The sequence below is a fragment of the Botryllus schlosseri genome, chromosome 10 (genome assembly GCF_051294905.1).
Source record: "Botryllus schlosseri isolate E-star chromosome 10, Bs_hap1, whole genome shotgun sequence".
NCBI classification, from domain to species: domain Eukaryota; kingdom Metazoa; phylum Chordata; class Ascidiacea; order Stolidobranchia; family Styelidae; genus Botryllus; species Botryllus schlosseri.
Window position 1 is genome coordinate 10,781,460 of NC_137245.1, and position 22,358 is coordinate 10,803,817.

The 22,358-nt window shown below is 40.5% G+C and overlaps 1 protein-coding gene across 2 annotated transcripts in view; it reads left to right on the forward strand.

Moving 5' to 3' along the window:
- Positions 1–22,358, forward strand: part of LOC145449099 (uncharacterized) — a 134,657-nt gene that overhangs the window by 94,813 nt on the left and 17,486 nt on the right. For both annotated transcript variants that reach the window (XM_080327573.1, XM_080327572.1), the window contains one exon: positions 7,038–7,168. In XM_080327573.1, coding sequence (XP_080183699.1) covers positions 7,038–7,168 — 131 coding nt within the window. The remainder of the gene's footprint in view (positions 1–7,037; positions 7,169–22,358) is intronic.

Sequence of the window (22,358 nt, forward strand, 5' to 3'; positions counted from 1 at the left end):
CACTTTGACTGGGCTCCCGATTTTTCACGAAACTCTGACGTTCGCCGCATCGGAGTCGCGTTTTTCGTGGCATTTAAATCCTTTCCAGAGAAAAAGAGGACCCATCCCCCCCCAAAAAAAATAGGACATTTGGGCGTCCTCCGAGGAAACTTTCCATTTATATTTTTCGATACATACATTCCAGAGCATGAAACTGGTAACGGTAATCGCTCATGGGTCTCCGTAAATATGTAGACTACCCTGTATATAATGTTTAACATTTGCGTATATTCCTCACCAGAAACCGTTTAATTCCCCGTCAGTGGGAAATTCTCTACCGGTTGGGAAACACTGGTCTAACTATCAGTGATGAGTGGACTGTGATATTTTTCAGTCATTGTACACAATGTCTAGTCCTGAAAATTTCCAATCCAGTCGAGCTCCAACCTGATCCAAAAATATTGTTAAATTCACAGTCCAACTCCATTCTGATCCAAAAAAATTCCTAAGTTCCAAGTCATATGCTATGACTGATAAATTAAATACCCATGTTACAGAGCATAATTAGACTTTGTGTAATCGAACCCGGGTCTTGAATACACAATATGTACGATTTTCCACTTCTCCAGTATGTCTACTACACATCACAATGCATTCTACATTATTGCTCACTGCAGGGGGCGATGGCTTTTCAAGAGAAACTGTCTTGTGAGGTTTTAATCTGTTTCAAGCGATCGTGGGTTTTCCTCCGTGCTGCCACCATAGCCTTCGAGACGGCGTTCTGGCTGTGAGAAACGATATCGCTGCCATTTGAGGGGCATATTTTCCAAAATATAGGAGTAGAATATATCTGTTCTTGGAAATGATGAAACCTTATAAAGGTGAAAATGACACTGTCCGGATTTAGTGATAAGCCCGTGATATTTCACCGAAATGGACATGCTTACCGACTGTCAGATGGCCGTCGTGATACTGTTCCACACGTCAGGTCCGGCATAATGGATGGAGCGATGATCTTTTCGGTCGAGCATATGATATTCGAACGACGTTGTCGCACGTGTGTCGTACTTGTGCACTTTTGATTCCGAGGTTAGGAAGTCATAAAAATATTCGGGGCAATGGCCACAGTGTGACTGATACATAAACTTGGCGATTTCTATAGTTTCCGCATATTTTCGATGTTTAAGACTCCGAATATCGTCAGCAGCGACTTGTTGGATGGACAACCAGGCCCCTTTGGGGCCCTAGCTATGATACGGAGTACGTAATGTTGAAGTTTTTGCAGTGGCTGCAGTGGAGTTTTTACTGGCAGCCCCCGAACAGAGGATGCCATATTGTAACTTCGATTGGAATAAGGATCGAAAGCAGGGGTTTTCAACTTCCGTCATATAACAGGCCGCATTTTAACAGCAAAAGACCCTGCGGGTCCCAGAATATTATCATTGTGTATTTGTGAGCTACTGTTCAATTTAGGCTGCTGTAGCCTATCTACCAGTCTTATACGGGCATTTAGTACATTTTTATGCATTCTAAGCATTAATGGACAGCGTTCGTAAGTTTGCAGTTGCTTTTTTGTGAGAATATCTATCTTCCAGCGGCGCAAGTAAATCCCCTAATGGAGCTAGCATTGCATTCGTTGCCAAGTCGGTATATGCACCTTCAAACCCTTTCACCAGAGAATCGAACTTTCTGTTTCAATGCGGGAGCAAGCAAGTATAAAACCACGGTAACTTCTTCGTTAATGAGGCCATTATCACTTCTGAGCTCTCAGTGATATGAAAAGAAGTCAGGCGCTCGGATTCATTTCTGAGCAAACCAATCAACCATTCTCCTTTTCTTCCGTGGCTGGAGCCCTGCAGCAATAGTTGAAGAAATCAGCTTTGACAAGTTGCTGTTTTCGCTGGTCCCCTTCCCATCATTTGCCCCGTCATTTGCCCCATCTGTAAATATGTTCAGTCTAATAAAAATGAACCTGGATAATTTACTATTCATTGTGTGTGAAGTCGGTGGATTCGTCCGATGCTAGGCTAAAGTAGTTCACGTGGTAACGTGTTTCAGAACATGGCAATAAACGATCGACTAACATTGCTGTTACTCTTCAGGTGACGATTGAATAAGACAACTGTAGCTTCGAAGTTTGTCAGGTGATGTTGGCCCTGCTGCTTAGTTCCGGGCAGCGAATATTCGCACACGGACCTTAAAGTTTTGCTGAAGTGACAACTTCTCTAGCAGATTCTTGGGTTTTGCGATATTCCAAGCAAATTAGAACAATGGTTCTGTAACGTCGTCATCAATTTTAACAATGGATTGCTGGGCTTGACAGTTGACACCTAACAAGCTACGTTTTCTCCAAGATGAGGCGATATGTATGACTTCAGAAGAAACAATCGTGGTATCCTATTAAGCTTCTACGCTTCGTTACAACAACTGTTCTTCGGCAAATATGACACAACGGTCTCCCATAACGCGTTCACACAGAACCTTTCGTAGCTCACACCATCCTTGGTAGATATCAATTTTCTGGAGTCTGAGACAGATATTTTTAGCTTTTGATATCGTTGGAAACTTTCACACTAACGTGCAAGCCGTCTGGAAACCCCATATTTCGTTGAGCCACAGAATCTTGAAAGCATCAAAATATAATTATTACTCAAAGAAGAAACATTATAATATATATTAATTCCAAATCAGTGTGGCTGCTACTGTTTACTGACGAATCAGGTAAGTGGCAACGTCAGAACGTGATACCAATTACTCACTTGGCGGTGAAATGATGAATATTGGAGACATAATTGGCATTTCAGATTGCGATCCCGAACTCCAACTTCCCCTTTGTATGCCACTGTACATGACGTACCACCACAAAAGTTACGATTGGACTACCGTTCGTATCTTACTGCACATTAGGGTTGTCCATAATTTGGAAATTCTCAAAGTTTATGCGTATCCTTGTCTCATTCTATAGATTATAGTTAAAAAAAAACGTCAATGAATCTGCAATAAGCTCACAGGAAAGTCGTTAACATTTGTCTAAATGCATTTGAAAGTAGCTGCCTTAGAGTGGGCGTGTCAGCAACCATAGAACGGCAAGCAGACTAGTAATCACGAAATCACGGCGTTTGATTGACTAATCTGCTATGCTTCAATGATCACGACGTTGACGGCTTGTTGATCAGCCGGTCAAGGAGTCGGCTGACAGCGGTGATTCTGTAAGTGCATTGTAGGTTGGTCCGCAACTAATGATTTAGGATTAATTCAGAACATGTTGAGTTACGAAATACATGATGAACTAAGAACAGCTGCTTCACAATATCTTTAAATACATGACTGGATGGCTCATTGTGCAGGTAACAGTTGTAGCCTGTATGCCTTGATTCCATTGATGGAAAGCACAAAAACATGCGGAAAAATAGTGCAAAGGCGCTTATGCAAGTGGCAAACGAATTTCTAGTTTCAGAGGGAATGTACCATCATTGAATACAAATATAAAGCTTTACATTGACACTACTTTGTCTGATCTTATTAGGCTGTTGTCGTGGTACATAATTGAAGTCTTGAATGCTGTAAGGGCTGGATGAATCAGTCATTTATGCTTGGCACTTGTCAGATTCTTGCAGCATAATGAATCATACCCGCAAGTGTCGTCAAACTAATCAATGATGCCGGGCAAAGAGGTCTAAAGATAAGCCCAGACTATGCTGGTAGGACCAGCAAAAAGACAGTTTGCTTGCATTGTTTAGCATGTCCTTAATGAATGTTAGATCATTACCGGCTGCATAACGACTAATGCTTGAATCAAACCAGACATGGACATAAAAAGGATGGATTGAGGCGGTGTGGTAGTAACACTCTTCTTCAGAAATCCAATGTAAGCTACCTGGTCGGCCCACATATCTTCTGAGCATACAGGATTGTGTCCAGCATCCATCTCACATGTTATGCTGCACCAGTTTGGTGATGTCTAATATGCCATACCTGCACCCAGAAAAGCAGGACCACTTGGCGTAATCTTAAGCATATCATATATGTATTTCTTGGATCTATACTTAGTTCTATGAGTTCACAATCATTCGCTGTTTCAACTCTGTCATGCCTGTAAGAGGCTATTGTTACTCTAAACCAGTGGTTCCCAACGTGGGCGATATTTTTATTATTTTTTCTTAGTTAAGCCACGGAAATTTAGTTACAAAAGTGTGTCAAATTAGACTTCGAATCGTTTTTTTTTTCATCAACCCGCCGGTGATTACAGTTTGTATGTCGCTACACAAAATTTGGGGGGCGATCATCGGTGTTGACCTTAATAAGGGGACGATGGGTCGAAAAACGTTGGGAACCACTGCTCTAAACCTATCGTTACCTCGTTTTGACACTAAAACATTCAATGAACAGATGTCTCATTTTATTATTAAATCACCAATGTACAATGCGCTTACAGAATCATTGCCGTTCGCGATCTCCGTGGACTAATAGAAGCACATAATCAGGAGGCCGCTGTGGTCGTGATCATTTAAGCATAGCTGAAAAACCAAACCAGAGACGTGATTTCGTGATTACTAGTCTTCTCGCCGTTCTATGGTCGCTAACACGCCCACTCTACGGCAGCTACTTTCGAACACATTTAGACAAATGTTAACGACTTTACTATGAGGTTATTGCAGGTTCATTGACGTTTTTTTATCAATAATCTAGACATTCTAGAGAATGAGACATGGATACGCATCTTTTCGAGATTTTCCAAATTATGGACAGCCCTACTTCACATAGTCAAAAATGACAAGATGAACGTATCAGCTCGAATCATATGCATGGAGTTGAATGCGCCTCCTGACCTCCACCGAAATCCCTAATGTGACTCATGTGTCTAATGCAAGGGTGGGCATTGTGCGCCCCGCGAGAATCTAAAGAAACTTATTTAAAATATTTGATATAATGCTCACTAAAAATCGAATTAATGCAACTTTTTCTTAGTATACCGCAACATGATAATTCTAAGGCAGTGGTTCTCAAACTGGGGGGCTCGCCCCCTCCCTTGGGGACGTGAAAGCATCTGAAGGGGGCAGCGAGGCTGAGCTCAAATGAAATTTTTTGTCGCGCTTCGCGCGATTTACATCAAATTCACAGTTATTGCTCTGTGTTTAGTATGAATTTCATATTCAAAAATCTCTCATCCACAGTCGCAATCTTTCATGCCATCAAACTATCCGATTCGTTCTCTGTATGCGTAGAATTAGGGTATTTATATTTTATCTTCACATAGTAGAAGCGTGTTTGATGCTAACATGGTTATGATGCTGTCAGCATTGTGTGTCCTGGAACTAAACCAAAAGAGGAATTAGTAAATTTATGAGCAGTTCGCTGCTCACAGATTCAAATTTCAATCCTGTTCTAAGAATCGGGACAACCGACTGTCATCTCTATGTCTCTAGTTTTGACACATCAGCCTATGAAATCTCGCCACTGTTTATGACGCGTGTACGATATCATCAAAGCAATGTTTAGTTTGTTTTAATAAGCCTATATATTATCTGCATGTCCTCGCTATGTGATCAAATACCAATATTGCGTTTTGTTGCGGCCCGCGAATGGATTCAGATGTTGAATGCGGCCCGCGAGCTCAAAAGTTTGCCCACCCTTGGTCTAATGCAGGGGTTCTCAACTTCCCTCGTATAACGGGCCGTATTTTCACACTAAAAGACGCTGCGGGCCGCAGAACATTCTCACCATGTATTTGTGGGCTACTATTAAATTTAGGCCTATTTATTAGTCTTATTCGGGCATTTAGTACATTTTTATGCATTCTAAAGCATTAATGGAGAGCGTTCGTAAGTTTGCAGTTGCTGTTTGTCTGTGAGAATATCGATCTTCTAATGGCGCAAGTAAATCCCTTCATGGAGCGTACATTCCATTCGTTGCCACGTCGGTGTAGTATATGCAAATGCACCCTTCAAACCCTTCCACCACCAGAGAACCGAACTCTCTGTTTCAATGCGTGAGCGAGCAAGTATAAAATTACGGTGACTTTTTCGTTACTGAGGTCATTATACACTTTGAGCTCTCAGTGATATGAGAAAAATTGAGACGTTGGGGGTCATTTCTGAGCAAATCAATCAACTCTCCTCCTTTCCTTCCATGGCTGGAACCCTACACTAATAGTTACAGAAGTCAGCTTTGTCAAATTGATGTACTGGTCCCCTTCCCACGTTTCCCCGTCAGCATTTCCTCTGGAAATATGCCCATGCTCATTCTGATAAAAAGCCCCTGGATAATTAGCTATGCAATGTGTGTGCACTGTGTGCATCGATGGGTAGGTCCAATGCTAGGCTAAAGTAATCTACGTGGCAATGTGTTACAGAACATGCGATAAAAGATCGACTGATATCGTTGTTACTCTTCTGGTGACTGTTGAATCAGACAACTGTAGCTTCGAAATTTGTCAGGTGATGTAAGACTTGCCGCTAAGTTCCGGAAACAGCGAATATTCGCACAGTACGTTAAAGTTTTATTGAAGTCATACGTTCTTTAGCAGATTCTTGGGTTTAGCGATATTCCAAGCAATTTTGAACAATGCGTCTGTCATGTCGTCGGCAATTTTAAAAATGATTCAAAATACGGATTGCTGGGCTTGAAACCAAGCTAGCAACGTTTGATATGTATAACTCCAGATGAAACTATCGTGCTATCATTTCAAGCTTCTAGGCTTTGTTACAACAACTGTTCTTCGACAAATGTGACACATCGATCTTTCATAACAATACCGGCCAGTAGTGATTATATTGAAAGATGTCGCGGGCCGCAAAAGAATCGTCTGTGGGCCGCGGGTTGAGAACCCCTGGTCTAATGTGTAAGTTTCTCATGGATACCCGATTTAGAACCAATTTTCCATCATCACTATATCAATAAATATATATCAAAGTACATATGCTGCATTTCAAGGATGGTGGCGTCATAATGATGCCATGACGCAGTTTCTTTACTGAAATCCACTCCAAATAATTTTGCTCGCGAGGCTGGAGAGGTCCTTCATGCAACTTATTTATTCATTTATTTATTTATTCAAGGATTGGCGATCACGCGATCTTGACAGCTTCGATGTGGATATTGACTACATTAACGATGACTACAGATACATCGACTCTCTGATCGAGGGGCCTCCTTCAAATTTCATATTTGGATACATGCTTTTGGCTCGGTATGAGTTTACTTATATTTTGTTATCGGATTGCCAGCTTCCCGGGGAGCTACAATTGAAAATATATGGACAACATGTCTCTTAGGGGCTCCCCGCCGTTTATATCAGTGGCTCCCAACCTTTTTCGACTCATCGCGCCGGACAAATTTCGGCCCCACATATTTTCGGAACCCAAAATGGCCACGTCAAAAGGACATTTTATACAACTGTGACCAAAATCAGATCGCTGATGAATTGACTAAAAAGGTCATTTTACTTACTAAGGAGATGACCTTTTTTAGTCAACATTCTATGCAGTTACAGAACAACCAACATTCTATGCAGTCACAAAACAATCATAAAATTTCCGCGTGCATTTCGTGTCGATTAGCTAAATGTAGCCGTTCCAATATTTCCGGGCCCCTATCGCCCCCTTCGTACGTTTGCGCCTCCTGGTTATCTAAATCGCGCCCTGTGGAGCGATATCGTTATCGTTGGGTGTCACTGGGTCACATGAATATTTGGATGTCCAGAATATAGAACATTGAACTTATCGGACATAATGATGGAATGTGCCTCTTGTATCGCAATGTCGTTCGTCTAAAAAATGGCCTATGTTCCTGAAATAGTGAACTGAGTCTTGAAACGCTCGTCAAATACATGTATAATTGATAAATATTCTAAATCGATACGGCAGTGGTCGGGAACCCATGGCTCGCGAGCCATATATGGCTCTTTTGGGTATAACATATGGCTCTTTGACAAATTTATCAATATTGCAGCAACTTGTCAGTAAATTATCATGACGGCCAGCGTAACCATTCTGGAGGCAGCATAAACATATCTTTGTGATGCCAAGACAGTGGGGTATCCAGGATTAGGGGCTCATACCACTTTTCAAAATCCCCAAATTTAAGTTGATGTCTCGTCGGCGACTAACGCCAATCGCGAATTCGATCTACCCGCCATCGCGGACCTCAAAATCTTGGATTGCACGATTGATCAAAGAGAATAGCAGACATGGCGACGCTTGCAGGACAATGCAGTTTTCATATATACATTGTCTTCCTGATCTACGCCCACGCCGATATATAAACAGCCTCGGACGTGAAATTCACAATTACAAATTCAAATTAAAAACAACGCCATAGCTATCCATGTTCTTGATTGGTAGTAAGCTTTCTAGCACCTCCGTAAAAATGTATGCGTTAAGTGCAACGTCATGTTACGCTGAATACCTTAGTAATCGATCAATATTTATATTTTCGGAATCAGCGCTACGAATACATTTGCTTAATATCAGTGATTAGAATTTCTGTGTTATTTAGCACGAGTTACGCCATCACAGGTGAGGCTTGGTACGTCTGTGCCCCATCAGTGCCTCACCTTTCGCGCCTTCCGTGATTTTAGGAATAAAAATGTTCGAAATCTAGGGATTCATAAACATCGATAGAATATACCAATAACAATCATTGGAGGTGTCACAATTTTCCTTCACTCATCCCTGACGGCGCTGCGCTGCCTCACTTGCCTCCCCTAACCGCAAGTCACTAACACCCTGCAGTGGGTAGGTATAGGTATGCTGTTGTGACCATGTTTGGCCCCCACTTTGCATGTGGGCAGAAAAATATGGCGCGCACTACGAATCCCATATATTAGTGCTACGTCACGAATATTCAATTGTGACGTAGCAGTTGATTGACATATATGGCTCTTCGGGAGTTACAATTTAAAATATTGGGTCAATATTGCTCCTTCGAAAAAGATTCCTGACCCCTGCCAGTGGTAGGGGACCTATGGCTCGCGAGCCATATATAGCTCTTTTGGGCTCCTCGCCAAATATTATTTTTGCACTGACTAGATCAATATTGCAGCAACTTGTTAATAAATTTTCATCCCTGCCAGAATAATTATTCTCGTGGCAGTATTAACATGTCGATGAGAGGTAAAGACAATGCCGTCTTCCGGTTTAGGGGCTCGGACAACCTCTCAAAAATCCTCACATTTAAGTTACTGTTGCGCCGGCAGCCAATCACTCGAGAATTTGATGTACTCGACTCGAAATCTTGGATTGCACGATGCGTTGATTGATCAAAAGAAATAGCAGTCATGGCGACGCCCATATGAAAACGCAGTTTTCAAACACACATTCTGCTCCTTATTTACGGCGCGAAATGAACCAAGGTAGACGTGACATTCACAATTGCAAACAACACCATAACCATCGTTCATGATTGATAAGTATAGCTTTGCAGTACCGACGATAAGTATTTAGTTCTTTGTAATCGGTGCGACAGTTACATTCCATTAATATGAGTTGTAAGAAATTCTACGATATTTACGATGAATTGCGTTATCAATTTGGAGGCTTAGTCCGTCACTGTCTTCCCTCTCGTTCCGCGCTTTGTTTTCGAACAATAAATATGCAAATTGTGTGATGTTCAAAATGTAGTCCTTCATGAACATCGATAGAAAACACCAATAATAACACTGGTCAACACATATTTTTAGGCAAACAAAGTAAGAGTGGTTTGGGGGTTCTGAAGGCCACTGATTCCGAATATGACCTTAGTTTATTCATATTTGCTCTTGTTGTGGAGATAACCCATGGGTTTATTTTGATCAAACTCTCCCATTTTCGAGGTAATGACCAGATATAAAATCGGCTCAGTCGTACTATAAAGTTTGGAAATTCAATCTGCTTGTTACTTTTACACACAAAACACGCTTGTAAATCAAAATACAGCAACAGCACTATATTTAGTGGTAATTGATTTATCATACATACAGACTTTCACGATATCCTGTGCATAAATAAACCCCAGTCGTGTATATAAGTATTTACCTAGAATAGATACTCAAATAACATGGCATTAAATCAATCAGTTTTACGTCAACCACCTATTGTAAATGTGATATAATTAGTTGGAATATAATATTATTGATATATTTTAAATCAGAATTGCTTTTTGTTTGATTTTCGTCTGTAAGCTATTTGGTGCAGTTTCTCGAAAAGCTCCGGCAATGGTCTGACATAATATGTTCAACTGTTCATCTCATCTGCGCTGATATCTATGTGTTGTTGTTCTGATGTCCTGGTAGAACCTCTCCCCTTGCTAATCAACAAGCTGATCAGTAAATATATCAAGATGACTCAACAGGAAGTGAACTATTATGCTCATGTTTGTGCTCAAGTTTCCGATATGCAGATACGAATTATCGGATCTACTGTTTGTAGTTGTGTGCTTTGTGATCAACTAAAAAGTTTTATTTTCTACAATTACATGCACTGAACTCCTTCCTTAGGTGAAATTGGATTCTTTCATCGGTGTTCGAATATACCCGATACCAGATTTAAGCTTCTCGTTTGATAGGGTTACTAGGTATACCCACTTTGCTGACTCAGCTGAAAATTATCCATTTTCCAGTCACAAGAAATGAGACGCATATGAGTATTGTAGTCAGGCCTTTCAAGGACAAGTTTTATAGATTTATACTCCTCTTTAATCTTGGTAGAATGACTAATTGATACAGGAGAATATGTATTTCCGTTGTGCAAAAGTATAATTTTAGGCCTGACAAACTGCTTTTTTGACAAACAAATATTTAGCATCATTCATGTTAGTATTGACAGAATGACTGAGAATGACATGAGGGTTCTTCATAGTCAATTAGCTATTTATGCGCAGTATAAAATTAGAAAAAAGCACGTTTTCCTTTCTACCAAGTGAAATATATAGGGGTAAATATAGTAATGTTGGGCTTTTTTAGGGGTATAAATAACTTCTGACAAAGAGCCAATCTGACAAAACTAATGTGATATTCGTAATCACCAACCTCAAAATGACTAGAAACGGCTCTCAGATATTCTGCCTAAAAAAATTCATTTTGTTTATAAGTGTAATTGAAGAATTCACAATTTTTGTTCACTCATCCTGACTACGTGACAACACCTGCTGGCGAAGCACTGCCTCAATTGCCTCCCCTGGCACCACGTCATTGATGTATCACAGCTAGGAGTGGGTCGACCTATATGCTGCTGGAGTGCTGTAGTCACTGACCATGTTTCACTAACTACGCATGTGATCATGGGTTCTCGCATTTAGAAGGAGTATCACGACGAACCTACCTTCTCGTAACCAACGTTTCGCATGCTCAAATAAGACAACCAGCATGAGATTTTACGCGGAGAGTGGGGCGCACACGACGAATCCCATGTATTGAGTTCGAATAAGTGGTAACATAGGGTTACCATACGTACTCTTTTACTAGGACTGGTCCTCTTTTTTAACTTTTTCGAAAGTGTCCTCAGAGGACGCCTAAATGTTCTCTTTGTTGAGAATCTCTCCTCTTTTTTGAGAATTTTGGTTAAATTACGCGGAAATTGTACTAAAAAAGAGGAAATCGGCGGCCAAGTAACTATCCGACGTGCATTTCGGGACTTGAGCCATAAAAATGACTGTTTTTTTAGTCAACCAACCAATAGTAGGGAAAAATCTACGATTTCCTCAGGATTTCACTCCAGTATTGTAAGTATGAAAATTTTGAAAAAGTGTCCTCTCCTCAGATTTTTAAAATATGGTAACCCAAGGTGACATGACGTCATGAATTTTTAACTTTAACGTAACAGTTGATTGATATATATAGCTTTGGGAGTTAAAATGGAGAAAATGGCCAATATGGCTCTTTGGACAAAAAAGTTTCCCAACCCCATGTTTATTCACATGCGTCAAACCCGGATAGGTTGGATTTGCCGTGCTTACTCCGTACTTACCAGTGATGAGCGGAGTCTGCTTTTCGAGACTCCGAGTCCCTCCGACAACTTTGGTCTCTGAGGCGAAGTCCCTCCGACTCCGGGGATCTCAATCCCAGACTCCGAGATAACCCGAAGAATCTTGTCCAGTCTGCGAAACATCCATATCGGTCGAGGTAGTTATTCAAAACCATTGTCGAAGAATCCCAATCGATGTTTTCGATAGCCTGTCTGATATTCAGACCAGTTTTTTTAGTATCCGTGAATTGCCGAACAGTCGCAACATTACTTCTGAGAGTCAAGTTCTCTCCAACAAAATGGACAGTCAAGCTAATAGAACTGCGACCCTTTAGATCGGTCCACATATCTGTGGTGATGCCAGCCAGCCCATAAGACTTACAGCAACTCTTAATTCCTCATCCAACTTACGTTTCACCGTAAATCTGGATGGCAAAACGTCTTCTGCACAACACCACGGCAAACCGGCACTTCTTCGGTATTCTCCACCCGGCGATCAGTGTTCCCCATGATCACCTTCTCCCTTGATTTCTCGCTTACTTTTTTGTTGGAAGAAAGAAAGGAACTTTCTTCAACTGCAATAAATTCTTCTTACACGCTTCGATATGTCTTCGAAGATGCGACGTACCACTCGTCAACTTGTAATGCTTTAGCTGAACATTGCAATTTTGACATCTCGCAAACCCAGTATACTGGCCGTTATTATCATGCAGCATCAGAGTGAAATCCTTCCACACCAGTGATGAGCGGATATTGATTTTTGAGAATCCGAATCCGTCCGACAGTTTTGGTGTCTGTGGAACTATCCGTCCGACTCCGGACAATCTCATCCAACTATCCGACTTTATCCGGAAATCTCGTACAATAATCCGAAAAATCCTTATTGAACAATGATATCGCAGAGTTTCAATTGTACAGCTAAGCTTAGCTACAGCTAAGCTTAGCTACAGTTCAGATCACGAATTGTATCTATGGAATGAACAAAAACAAATAGAACAAAAATTGGAATTTTAATTATAGGAAGGCTAACGCAAAGAAAAAACGCTACTAGTTTGAAGTAAGAGTGCGAATGAAAGTGGTATCTCGGTTCAGAAGCAAATGAAAAATGACAAAGATTATTAGGCCATGGCCATATATAACAATCAGGCATTTAAACATATCACCCAATATATATATCAAGAAGTAATAATAGCAAGTTGTAACCATGGAATTTTACAATCAGGAGATGTTCAATATTGGATGCAGATAATCCGCATTTTACCCACAAATGCTGGAAGGGGTGAAGGCCTGTTTAGTAGCAACTTGCTGATGCTTATAATACCTTTGGTCAATCAGTTCAAAGCTTCGAGCATGAAGCTTATAGTCGAGTCACACAATATGTCCATAATAGCACCATCCTGAATGTCCCTCAATCTGTCAAATTTCCTCTCCAGTAGCAGGTCAGTAGTTGTCTTGTCGGCTTGTTTATTGGATGAGAAGAAACTAATCTTCAACTGTGCTGTATCCTTGGCCTTTCGGATATGGTTTGTAAGGTTCAGTACCACTTGAAAACTTGTGGTGTTCCACTTGAACATAGTAATTATTGCATTCAGAAGAGCCAGTGTTCCATAAATCAGGATGCAATCTCTCCACATTTCACTCTTGCTGTGCTATCTCTCAAGACGTCGACTTTCCTCAATCCATTATAATGGAGAAACGAAATTCCTACAGTACGGAATCTCAGCTCGAATCGACTCTCAAACGAAGGGCTTGACAACATTCGAGGTCTTCAAATAATCCAATATACTGCGAACAGTTTATGGAGCTCTGCTCAAGAGACATGGTGCATCACTAACGTAGTGATCACCACTCCCTGGCGTTGACTTTCAAACTGTTTACATGGTCTCTCGTTTCAATCATATAGAAAAGCACTAAAATCACGCCAAAGTCTTTTTCACAATTCTTCAACTGAAATCAAATTTAATTGAACAGACCATTGCTTGACAAAAACAACTTATAGCTTTTTCGTGTATGCCTCATTGGTTCTGGATGATTGATTCCGTCAATCATATTTGGAGAAAGTATAGCTGCTGAAGGATGGGAAGAGTAAGCAGGAGAGTTGAATTCTTGAATAGGTTTGCGTTTCGTTGTAACGGCATATAGTAATTGTGGATTATATAGCCTTGTTATATTTTATTAGTTTACATTAGTAAGATATGCATGCATCTTGAATGATTTCAAAGAGGCTGGTAGGCTACTGTAACGTCGAGGCATCATAATATTAATTATCATACATTTTATCTGTGCATATATCTTCTTACATAATTTTCTATATAATTAATAGACTCCAGAAAGTTACTTGTATATGTTTGTAGGCATATTCTTATTTGATTGACCGGGCTGCAAGTGTGTTAATAGCTGTTAACTCGACGTGCAACTCGACGTGCCAAGCTGACACAAAGTCCAAGTCCACACTGGGAATACCTTCTCGCAAAATGGAGTTATTACATTGTTGAACGTCATCAGGATATATTCCGTTATGGTCATGAACTGGTGGAAGACTTATGGTAGCTAAAGATTGTGCCATAGCACAAGCACCGCTGTGTAGTGCTGATCGAAATGGTATCATACAACTACTGTGGTAGCATGAAAATCAGTCATGCTACCAGTACGCAAAGAGGGATTTGACTTTTATTAATCTACAGAAGACTGCCACCACAACAACTTTGAGGATTCTAGAGATTGTATGCCCTATTGTGACATTCATCAGCAATGGGTTTAAAAACTACATGTAAAGGCGCGAAGCAAATGCAGTTCTGTGACTGATGTTAAAACAATACCTTCAATTTTGCGAACTTCAGACACTGCTCTGCGAGAATACCGTACTGATGGTAACCATGTCAGGAGAGCTCATGTCCAATCATACCATCTTTTATCAGTTCACATATTATATATCATTAGACTGGCAAGTATGGTATACTTGATGTGTTTTAGCTAATAAATCTGATAACTTGGCTGATCTTATAGTATTGTCTACTCTTGAATGGTAAGAATGGTAGTAGCGATAGTTGATCTACATTATCCTTGACTCTTGACAAACATTTTTAGACTGCTACCAGCCATATCGCAAGGTGTCAGCTGTTTGCATTTGGTTATTGAATTGTTGACTTCTTTCTATGCGCCTGTAATCAAATCTCACATATGGTTACAACTATCCGGAAATATCCGTATCAAAAGTTACAACTATCCGACAATATCCAAAAAATAATCTGCAATAATATCCGAGTCCTATCCGACTGCCACAAAATCGTCTAATATCCGGTCCGAATGCCATCCGAGTCCGTCCGATGCTCATCACTGTTCCACACGTCACTCTTTTTCTGCGTCTTTTTGGGTAACCCACTTGACGTCGACGGTGCTTCAGCCATTATATTAAACGACGAAGGAAGACCAGTCAGTTCGAACTAACTACCACTAATACTCATGAAATCGACGATCACATCACAGGTTTCAGTAAATTAAGTTCCGCATCGCCATGAAACAGTTGATGGAACTGCACTGCACTAAACATACATGATGCATCACTGACGCACCGATCGACGCTTTTTGGAGTTGACTAAATGACTAGTGACTTCCAATTTTGGAGCTGATAATGATATCTGGAATTTGGAGTCTGAGACAGACCAGCAGCAGAAACTTGATTGCGGAGCTGATTTTTCTTATCACATCAAAGTCATTTATCAATCAAACCAAACATTACATGACGAAAATTCAGAAGAGTTCTGGATGACTGACTATGTCAATCAATATTGAAGGAAGCGTAGTTGATGCGAGCAGAGCAAAGCAGACGGTTGTAGTTATTTTGTGTGGCTGTTCAGAAATTCGGAATATTTTGTTTTTACAGGGTAAGATCAGCTTACCTTAGTGATTTATGTATTGTTGAAATCATTAAAGCGGGCTTAGATGCTGGTATGCCTCTGTGAGCGGATCTTACTAGCGAGAATTCGTTGCAATGTCATTAAATCATTGTAACACATTGCATAAGTTATTATTGTTTCCATCCAGAAACTTGCTTGTTGTATGTATATTTCTCACAGATATAAAGGTAATATTGATGTAACACTTATTATCGATATCTCTTACTGCAAATTGCAAGTACGATGAAAGTTGCGAAAAGTTATCACAAAAGTGGTATCGGATATTATCTTGTTCCAACTGATAGCAACGTTGGGAATACATTTTCACAAAATGGACCTATTACTACGTTGAATGTCATCAGGATAATGGGATATATTCCGTTATGATCATGAACTTGCTGGAAGAATCAGGGTAGCTAAAGGTTGTACTATTGGGAAGCCCCGCTGTATGTTGCTGATTGTAAATGTTTCACACAATTACTGGGGTAGCATGAAAATCAGTCACGAAACAAATACGCAAGGAGGAATGTGACTATAGAAGACTGCAATGACAGCAACGTGGAAGATTCTGGAGATCATATCTCATAATACGGTGACATTCAGCTGTGGATTCAAAGACTGCGTCTCAAGGCAGGGAGCAAATGATGCACTGCGAATGATATTGGGCGCCTTTAATTTTGTGAACTACAGACACTGCTCAACGAAAATGCCTTGCTAGATCACTAGGTTACTCTCCAGTCCCCAATTGCAGTGCAGATGGCTGATTTTTATGCACTTGGCAATCATTTTTGCATGTTACCCGTCATATTACAACTTTACAAGGTGTCAACTGTCTGTGTTTTGGTTTGTAATCAATAGTGTCTTCTGGTTAGAGCTATCGAAAGATATCGGGGGCAAAACTTACAACACTCCGGAAAACTCCGGAAAAATATCTGTAGTAAACTCCGAGCCCACTCCGAGTATCACAAAATTGGCAAAACTCCGCTCCGGAAACACTCCGACTCCGCTCCGATGCTCATCACTGGTACTTACTGCATCATAAGTATACCCTCAAATTTGTAATCAGCATAACACCAATGGCCAATTGTGTGCTTCTAAACGTAATGAAAACCCATGCATGTCTCAAAACGGGATTGATGCTTATGTGAGATGAGTAATACACCTAAGTATTGAGACGAATGTATAAGCGACGCCATAGGACAGTGGTCGGGAACCTATGGCTCGCGAGCCATATATGGCTCTTTTGGGTATAAGATATGGCTCTTTTACATATTTTCAATTTTATACTTGATTTTATCGATATTGCAGCATTTTGTTAGTAAATATTCTTAACGGCTAGAATAAATATACTCGTGGCTCCATAAACATGTATTTGGGAGGTCAAGACAGTGGCGTATCCAGGGTGGCGTATCCTTTACAAAATCCTCAAATTTAAGTTGCTGTGGCGCCAGCGTCTAACATCCCTTGCGAATTTGATGTACCCGGCATCGCGCGCTGCGTAATCTTGGATGGCACCACACGTTGGTTGATCAAAGAGACTAGCATGGCGTGGGGAGGCCTATATGACGATCTAGTTTTCATATGCACATTGTCTTCCTGATCTACGCCGAGAAATGAACTGCCTTGGATGTGACATTCCAACTACAAATCCAAATTGCAAACAACGCTTTGCCACTCGTGTTCATCATTGATAAGTAGCTTTCTAGTACTGCCGATAAAATGTAGGCGTGTAGTACAACGTTTATGTTACCGCCACATTGAGAAGCCGATCTATATTTAGATTTTTGGAATCACCGCTACAGTTATGTTAGATCAGGGGTCACCAACTCAAAACGGGTCGCGGGCCACTTTTCAAATTTCGTAGCGGCCGCGGGCCGCATGAATTCCATATCGATATAAACTAGGCAACAACGTTTTAACACTCCACGTCAGTACAACGACGTGCTACCTAAATGTGGCGAGATAACGCAGTGGTATAATCCGCGGCTGCAACACCAATGGGTGCGGGTTCGAGTCCGACCGAGGTCGACTTCAGAATCCCGATACCTAAGTGTTGGAGGTTTACCTAGGCTCCTCATCGCCACCTCATCCGCGTAAGCGGTGTCTTACAAAAAGCCTAGAGGTGGGCCGTGCTATAAGTCGGCCGCAAAATATGATATCACGGGCCGCGTGCGGCTCGCGGGCTGCGTGTCTTGGTGACCCCTGTATTAGACCAATATCAATTATTATAAATTCTTAGCTATTTACGATGAATTGCGCTACCACAGGATGATTAGTAGCCTACGAGTTTTTACAGAGAAAATATGGCTCCCAAGATAAATACCATGTAGGGAGTTGAAATTACTACTAACATGACGTCACGACTATTCAATTATGACGTAACAATTGATTGACATGTATGGCTCTTTTGGAGTTAAAATGGAAAATATAGGGCTAACATGGCTCTTCAGACGGAAAAGGTTCCCGACCGCTGCCATAGGATATAACCATGACATTGCTGCAGGTGTTGATTTAGAGGTGCGCATGTCGGACGCCGAGGAACATTGTCTCCTTTCTGAATTGGACGAGAATATGCCCGTCTTTTGTTGATAGTTTTTTAATCGTAGCGCCAAATTGCATAGCGTGTTATCGTTTTTGCGCACGATCGTTTACTCCAGTAACGATTTGCGAACGTAAATATGAAAATGCATCGAAGCAGCCCAGATCGCTATTATAGTCCGCATAGACTACAATTGACTATAGATAACTAACCTACGGAGGTTAGTTATCTATACATTGACGCAATGCGACGAGCTAGTCAATGCGGTGTACGAACCCTGCCCCGGTGTTGAATATAAGAGGGCAATTAGTAATTGGATGCGCGCTTTGCAATTTCTAACCATCATTTTGTGTATTCATTCTAGTCTGCTTGATACACTCGTATTTTTGAATTGTGGCGCAATGTCACTTGCGGGATTGTGATATAATTGGTTACTGACTTGTACAGTGCACTACGTTGAACTAAGTTCTCAAATATTGACGTACTACCAGATTGTCAGTGGCACTAATTTCGAGTTTGTTCGATTCGTTTGAAGAGGAACCTTCTATACTCCACTAAATTTGATCAACGACGGACGGACTGGTAACATAATCAGTGATCACTGATCAGCGAGGCTAATTACGGCAATGGAGCGGTACGCTACAAAGGCCCCCACTGGTTGTGGTTGGTAAAAGCTTTGAGATGTTAGCGACACGACAGTCAACGATTCAACTACGGAGTCAAGGACTCTACCAGCATGACACGGCAGTGATTACAGACTAAGTTTCGATTACAAGTACAATTCTAATAGTCCAACGACTAATGAAAGCGAGGTGGCTGTGTTGGCAATGCTATAAACGACAAAATGATGCGATTAGCGACAAAGATACACTTTACAATGTGAAAGGTTCGGTAGACACGCTTTATATGACATAAAAGAGATGAATAATCTGCAGCGAAAAAAATACAAGTGATGACGGGAAAGTGAACGAGTAACACACCCATTTTAAATACTGGTGACAACACAAAATCATTCAAGTGATGTGATGTAAGAATAATACGGTCGCTGGAGTTCGTTCGCGAAATATCAGCTTGCGGTGACGTCACTTCGCCGAGACGCTCGATGGGAAGTCTGCCAGGTATAAGCCTGTCGGTTGAGGCGTCATATAAAACCTTATTTGCTTGAATTGTGAAACATTTACGAGTGCGTTTAAAACTTGATGTGGACCAGAATAAACCGGATCGAGTGGTCTACGATGACCATCTATCCGCAAGAAAACGTGCGTGCAATTATTCAAAGCTTTCGGGACATGTGATTTTTGATTCGAATGAAACTTAGTCGGCTCTCACCCAAGGCTGAGAAAAAGCGTTTCAATTCACCAACGTAGTTGAAATCATCAGCGTTATTACTAGGGCTGGACACAATGATTCGAGTACTCGATTCTGAATCGAGTAATAATATTGATGATTCGAGTCGAGTAGCAAAATATGATTTTGTCGAGTACTGAAATTACACGTTCCTCGCTACTGAAAGTTATTTCATCAACAAGAATTATTGTTTCGATACTATTTTCCACTGTGGAAGCCTTGAAACCTCGATTGGCCGTATCGCAGCATACGAAACACATAATACAAAGCTACGACCGTAACTGGAAAAACATTTCCCAAGTCATGATCCTCCCACAACATTGTAACAAAGTGCAATGAAATCGGTGGGGTCGAAGAAATACCAAAGTATCTTTAATGTGATGGATAACAGGCATTATATATTCTTTATGTTGGCACAAAAGGTACATATTCAAACTTCGGCACCTTACAATTTGTTGTGACGTCATAATGTGTGATACTCGAATATTCGACTCGACTCGAAGCATTATACGTGATTCAGAATCGAATCACTCAGGTACTCGATTTTGCCCAGCCTTAGTTATTACCACTGGAAGGGGGATTGACTAATTAACCAGGTAATCGAAGGGAAGTGCCATACAGAAGCTCTGCTGGTGAATAACTGAGATCTTCCTTGATAGAACATCCTACCCCTAAAACAATTAAGCCTAAATGATGATACCAATTATGAGGACTTGCTTTTAAAGTTCTGTTAGCGTTCAACAAGATAATTTTATTCCGGCTTATACGCCGAGGTTGTGATTACCAAACTTACTATACAGCCTTACGGAGAAAATGTGTTTTTGGTCCGAAAGTGCATGAGTCCCGCAGGTCCGTCAATTACATGTTCCGGAATCGTCATCCGAAAGTGGAAGAAAACGTTGAACATTTTGACATTTAAGTTGTACAAGCTTAAAAAACATTCCCGCGCGCTCACAAACCTAATTTTTTCTAACCCTACCACCTAATCCTAAGACGCGCGCGGGAATGTTTTTTAAGCTTGTACAACTTAACTTTAATGTTAATTCATTCAATTAGCTTGTGTTTATCATGAAATTACTTGGATTATGCTGAGTTTTGCTATTAAAAAACACTGCAACATGATTGAGTTAATCAAACACAGCGCAAATAATTACAAATCGCCTGCAGTAGGTATTCTATTTTGATATACGAAGGAGGATCACACGAATATCTTATAATACTCTAGTAATTCATTTCTTTATCTTGTGTTAATTATGAAATCACTTGGCTCACGCTGTAAATTACACCGCAACGTGAAAAGTTATTATATTTCATCTCATAAGTTAGAGCTAAATTTGAACTCGTTGGAAAAATAAGATTCAGTATAGGTCTACTTGATTATCAAATTAGATTTAGTTGAGTAAACGTGAGGAGTTATAAGTTATTCTACTGAAGTTTCTACGAGGTGAGGTCCTGTCAAAAACCACTAAACCCCTCATACATACATACACAGTACACACTTACATTCGCTGATTGGAGCTGTCTATCCTTACGAGGATGCTTGGTAAAAACGAGGAAAAGGCCTTGAACAGTAGTTGCGGACTTACTTGCACTAATTACTAGCTACATAATACAACAAGTTACCACTCGTTGATGTAACTGTCCTCATTTGTATGCATAGCCGACGAGAAATTGCTTACTGAGGGAGGTACTTTTTTGAAGATTGCAACAACATAGCCATATATGTATTTATCCTGTATACACAATATTTGTATAACACGATATTTGAAGGTGGAGATGAACTAACGAAATTTGGTGGCGCGGTAGATAATTTTAAACTGTCGTAACTTCGTATCGCTGTGATGTCGTATAACACTGTTCCAAGTCCCAGGACTATCACTGAAGAGCTCGTCGAATGAATATCGTTAGTCAAGATGACCAAACAGAACGAATAGAAGCTCACCGTAACATATACTGCTATTTGACAGACTTCAAATATAGCGAAAAGTAATTATGTAAGTCATAACACATGGTCAAGTGTACAAGTACATGTAGAATTAATAATAAATGAGATTTACTTGCTACACTCAAGTACAGGTTAAAGAAAAGATTTCCGAATGTGTGAATGAGCTAGTTTTTTATTCCAAATTTTGTCTAAAACGGAAACTGTCAAGAACTGATAAAGTACTCTAAAACCTAGTCACTTTTTACGTGGAGTGAGTCGATAGCGAAGTACTTGCACATTTTGGAGTACTCAAGTATAGGTTTGGCCTGCTTGCGCTATACTTAATCAAGTGATTAACTATTTACACTGCATCTACTTCTATTTCAGAGTTGTTGGTTTTTCGAGCAAACTATACCTTCAATACTTACTTTTTAACTCACTCGGAAATCATCACTTCTTGTCCTTTACTAGGAATTTACTGCTACTAAAATGTTGAACTGTACTTCTTTTCAGTGGCCTTGGTGAGCGGTGTCAGTTTCATCTATATCCTACGATGCATTATCGCGCCGCAGAATGACTTACCGCAATAAAAATACGAAAAATACATCGAGAATCTGCGAACTCTAACTGTGCAATATTTGAGTTTTACGAAGTACCCTTCAAAGTGAGCCTATATGTTGTATATTATTCAAAACCTCATAAAATTACGCTTGGAGCGAGGAATCCTTTAAAAT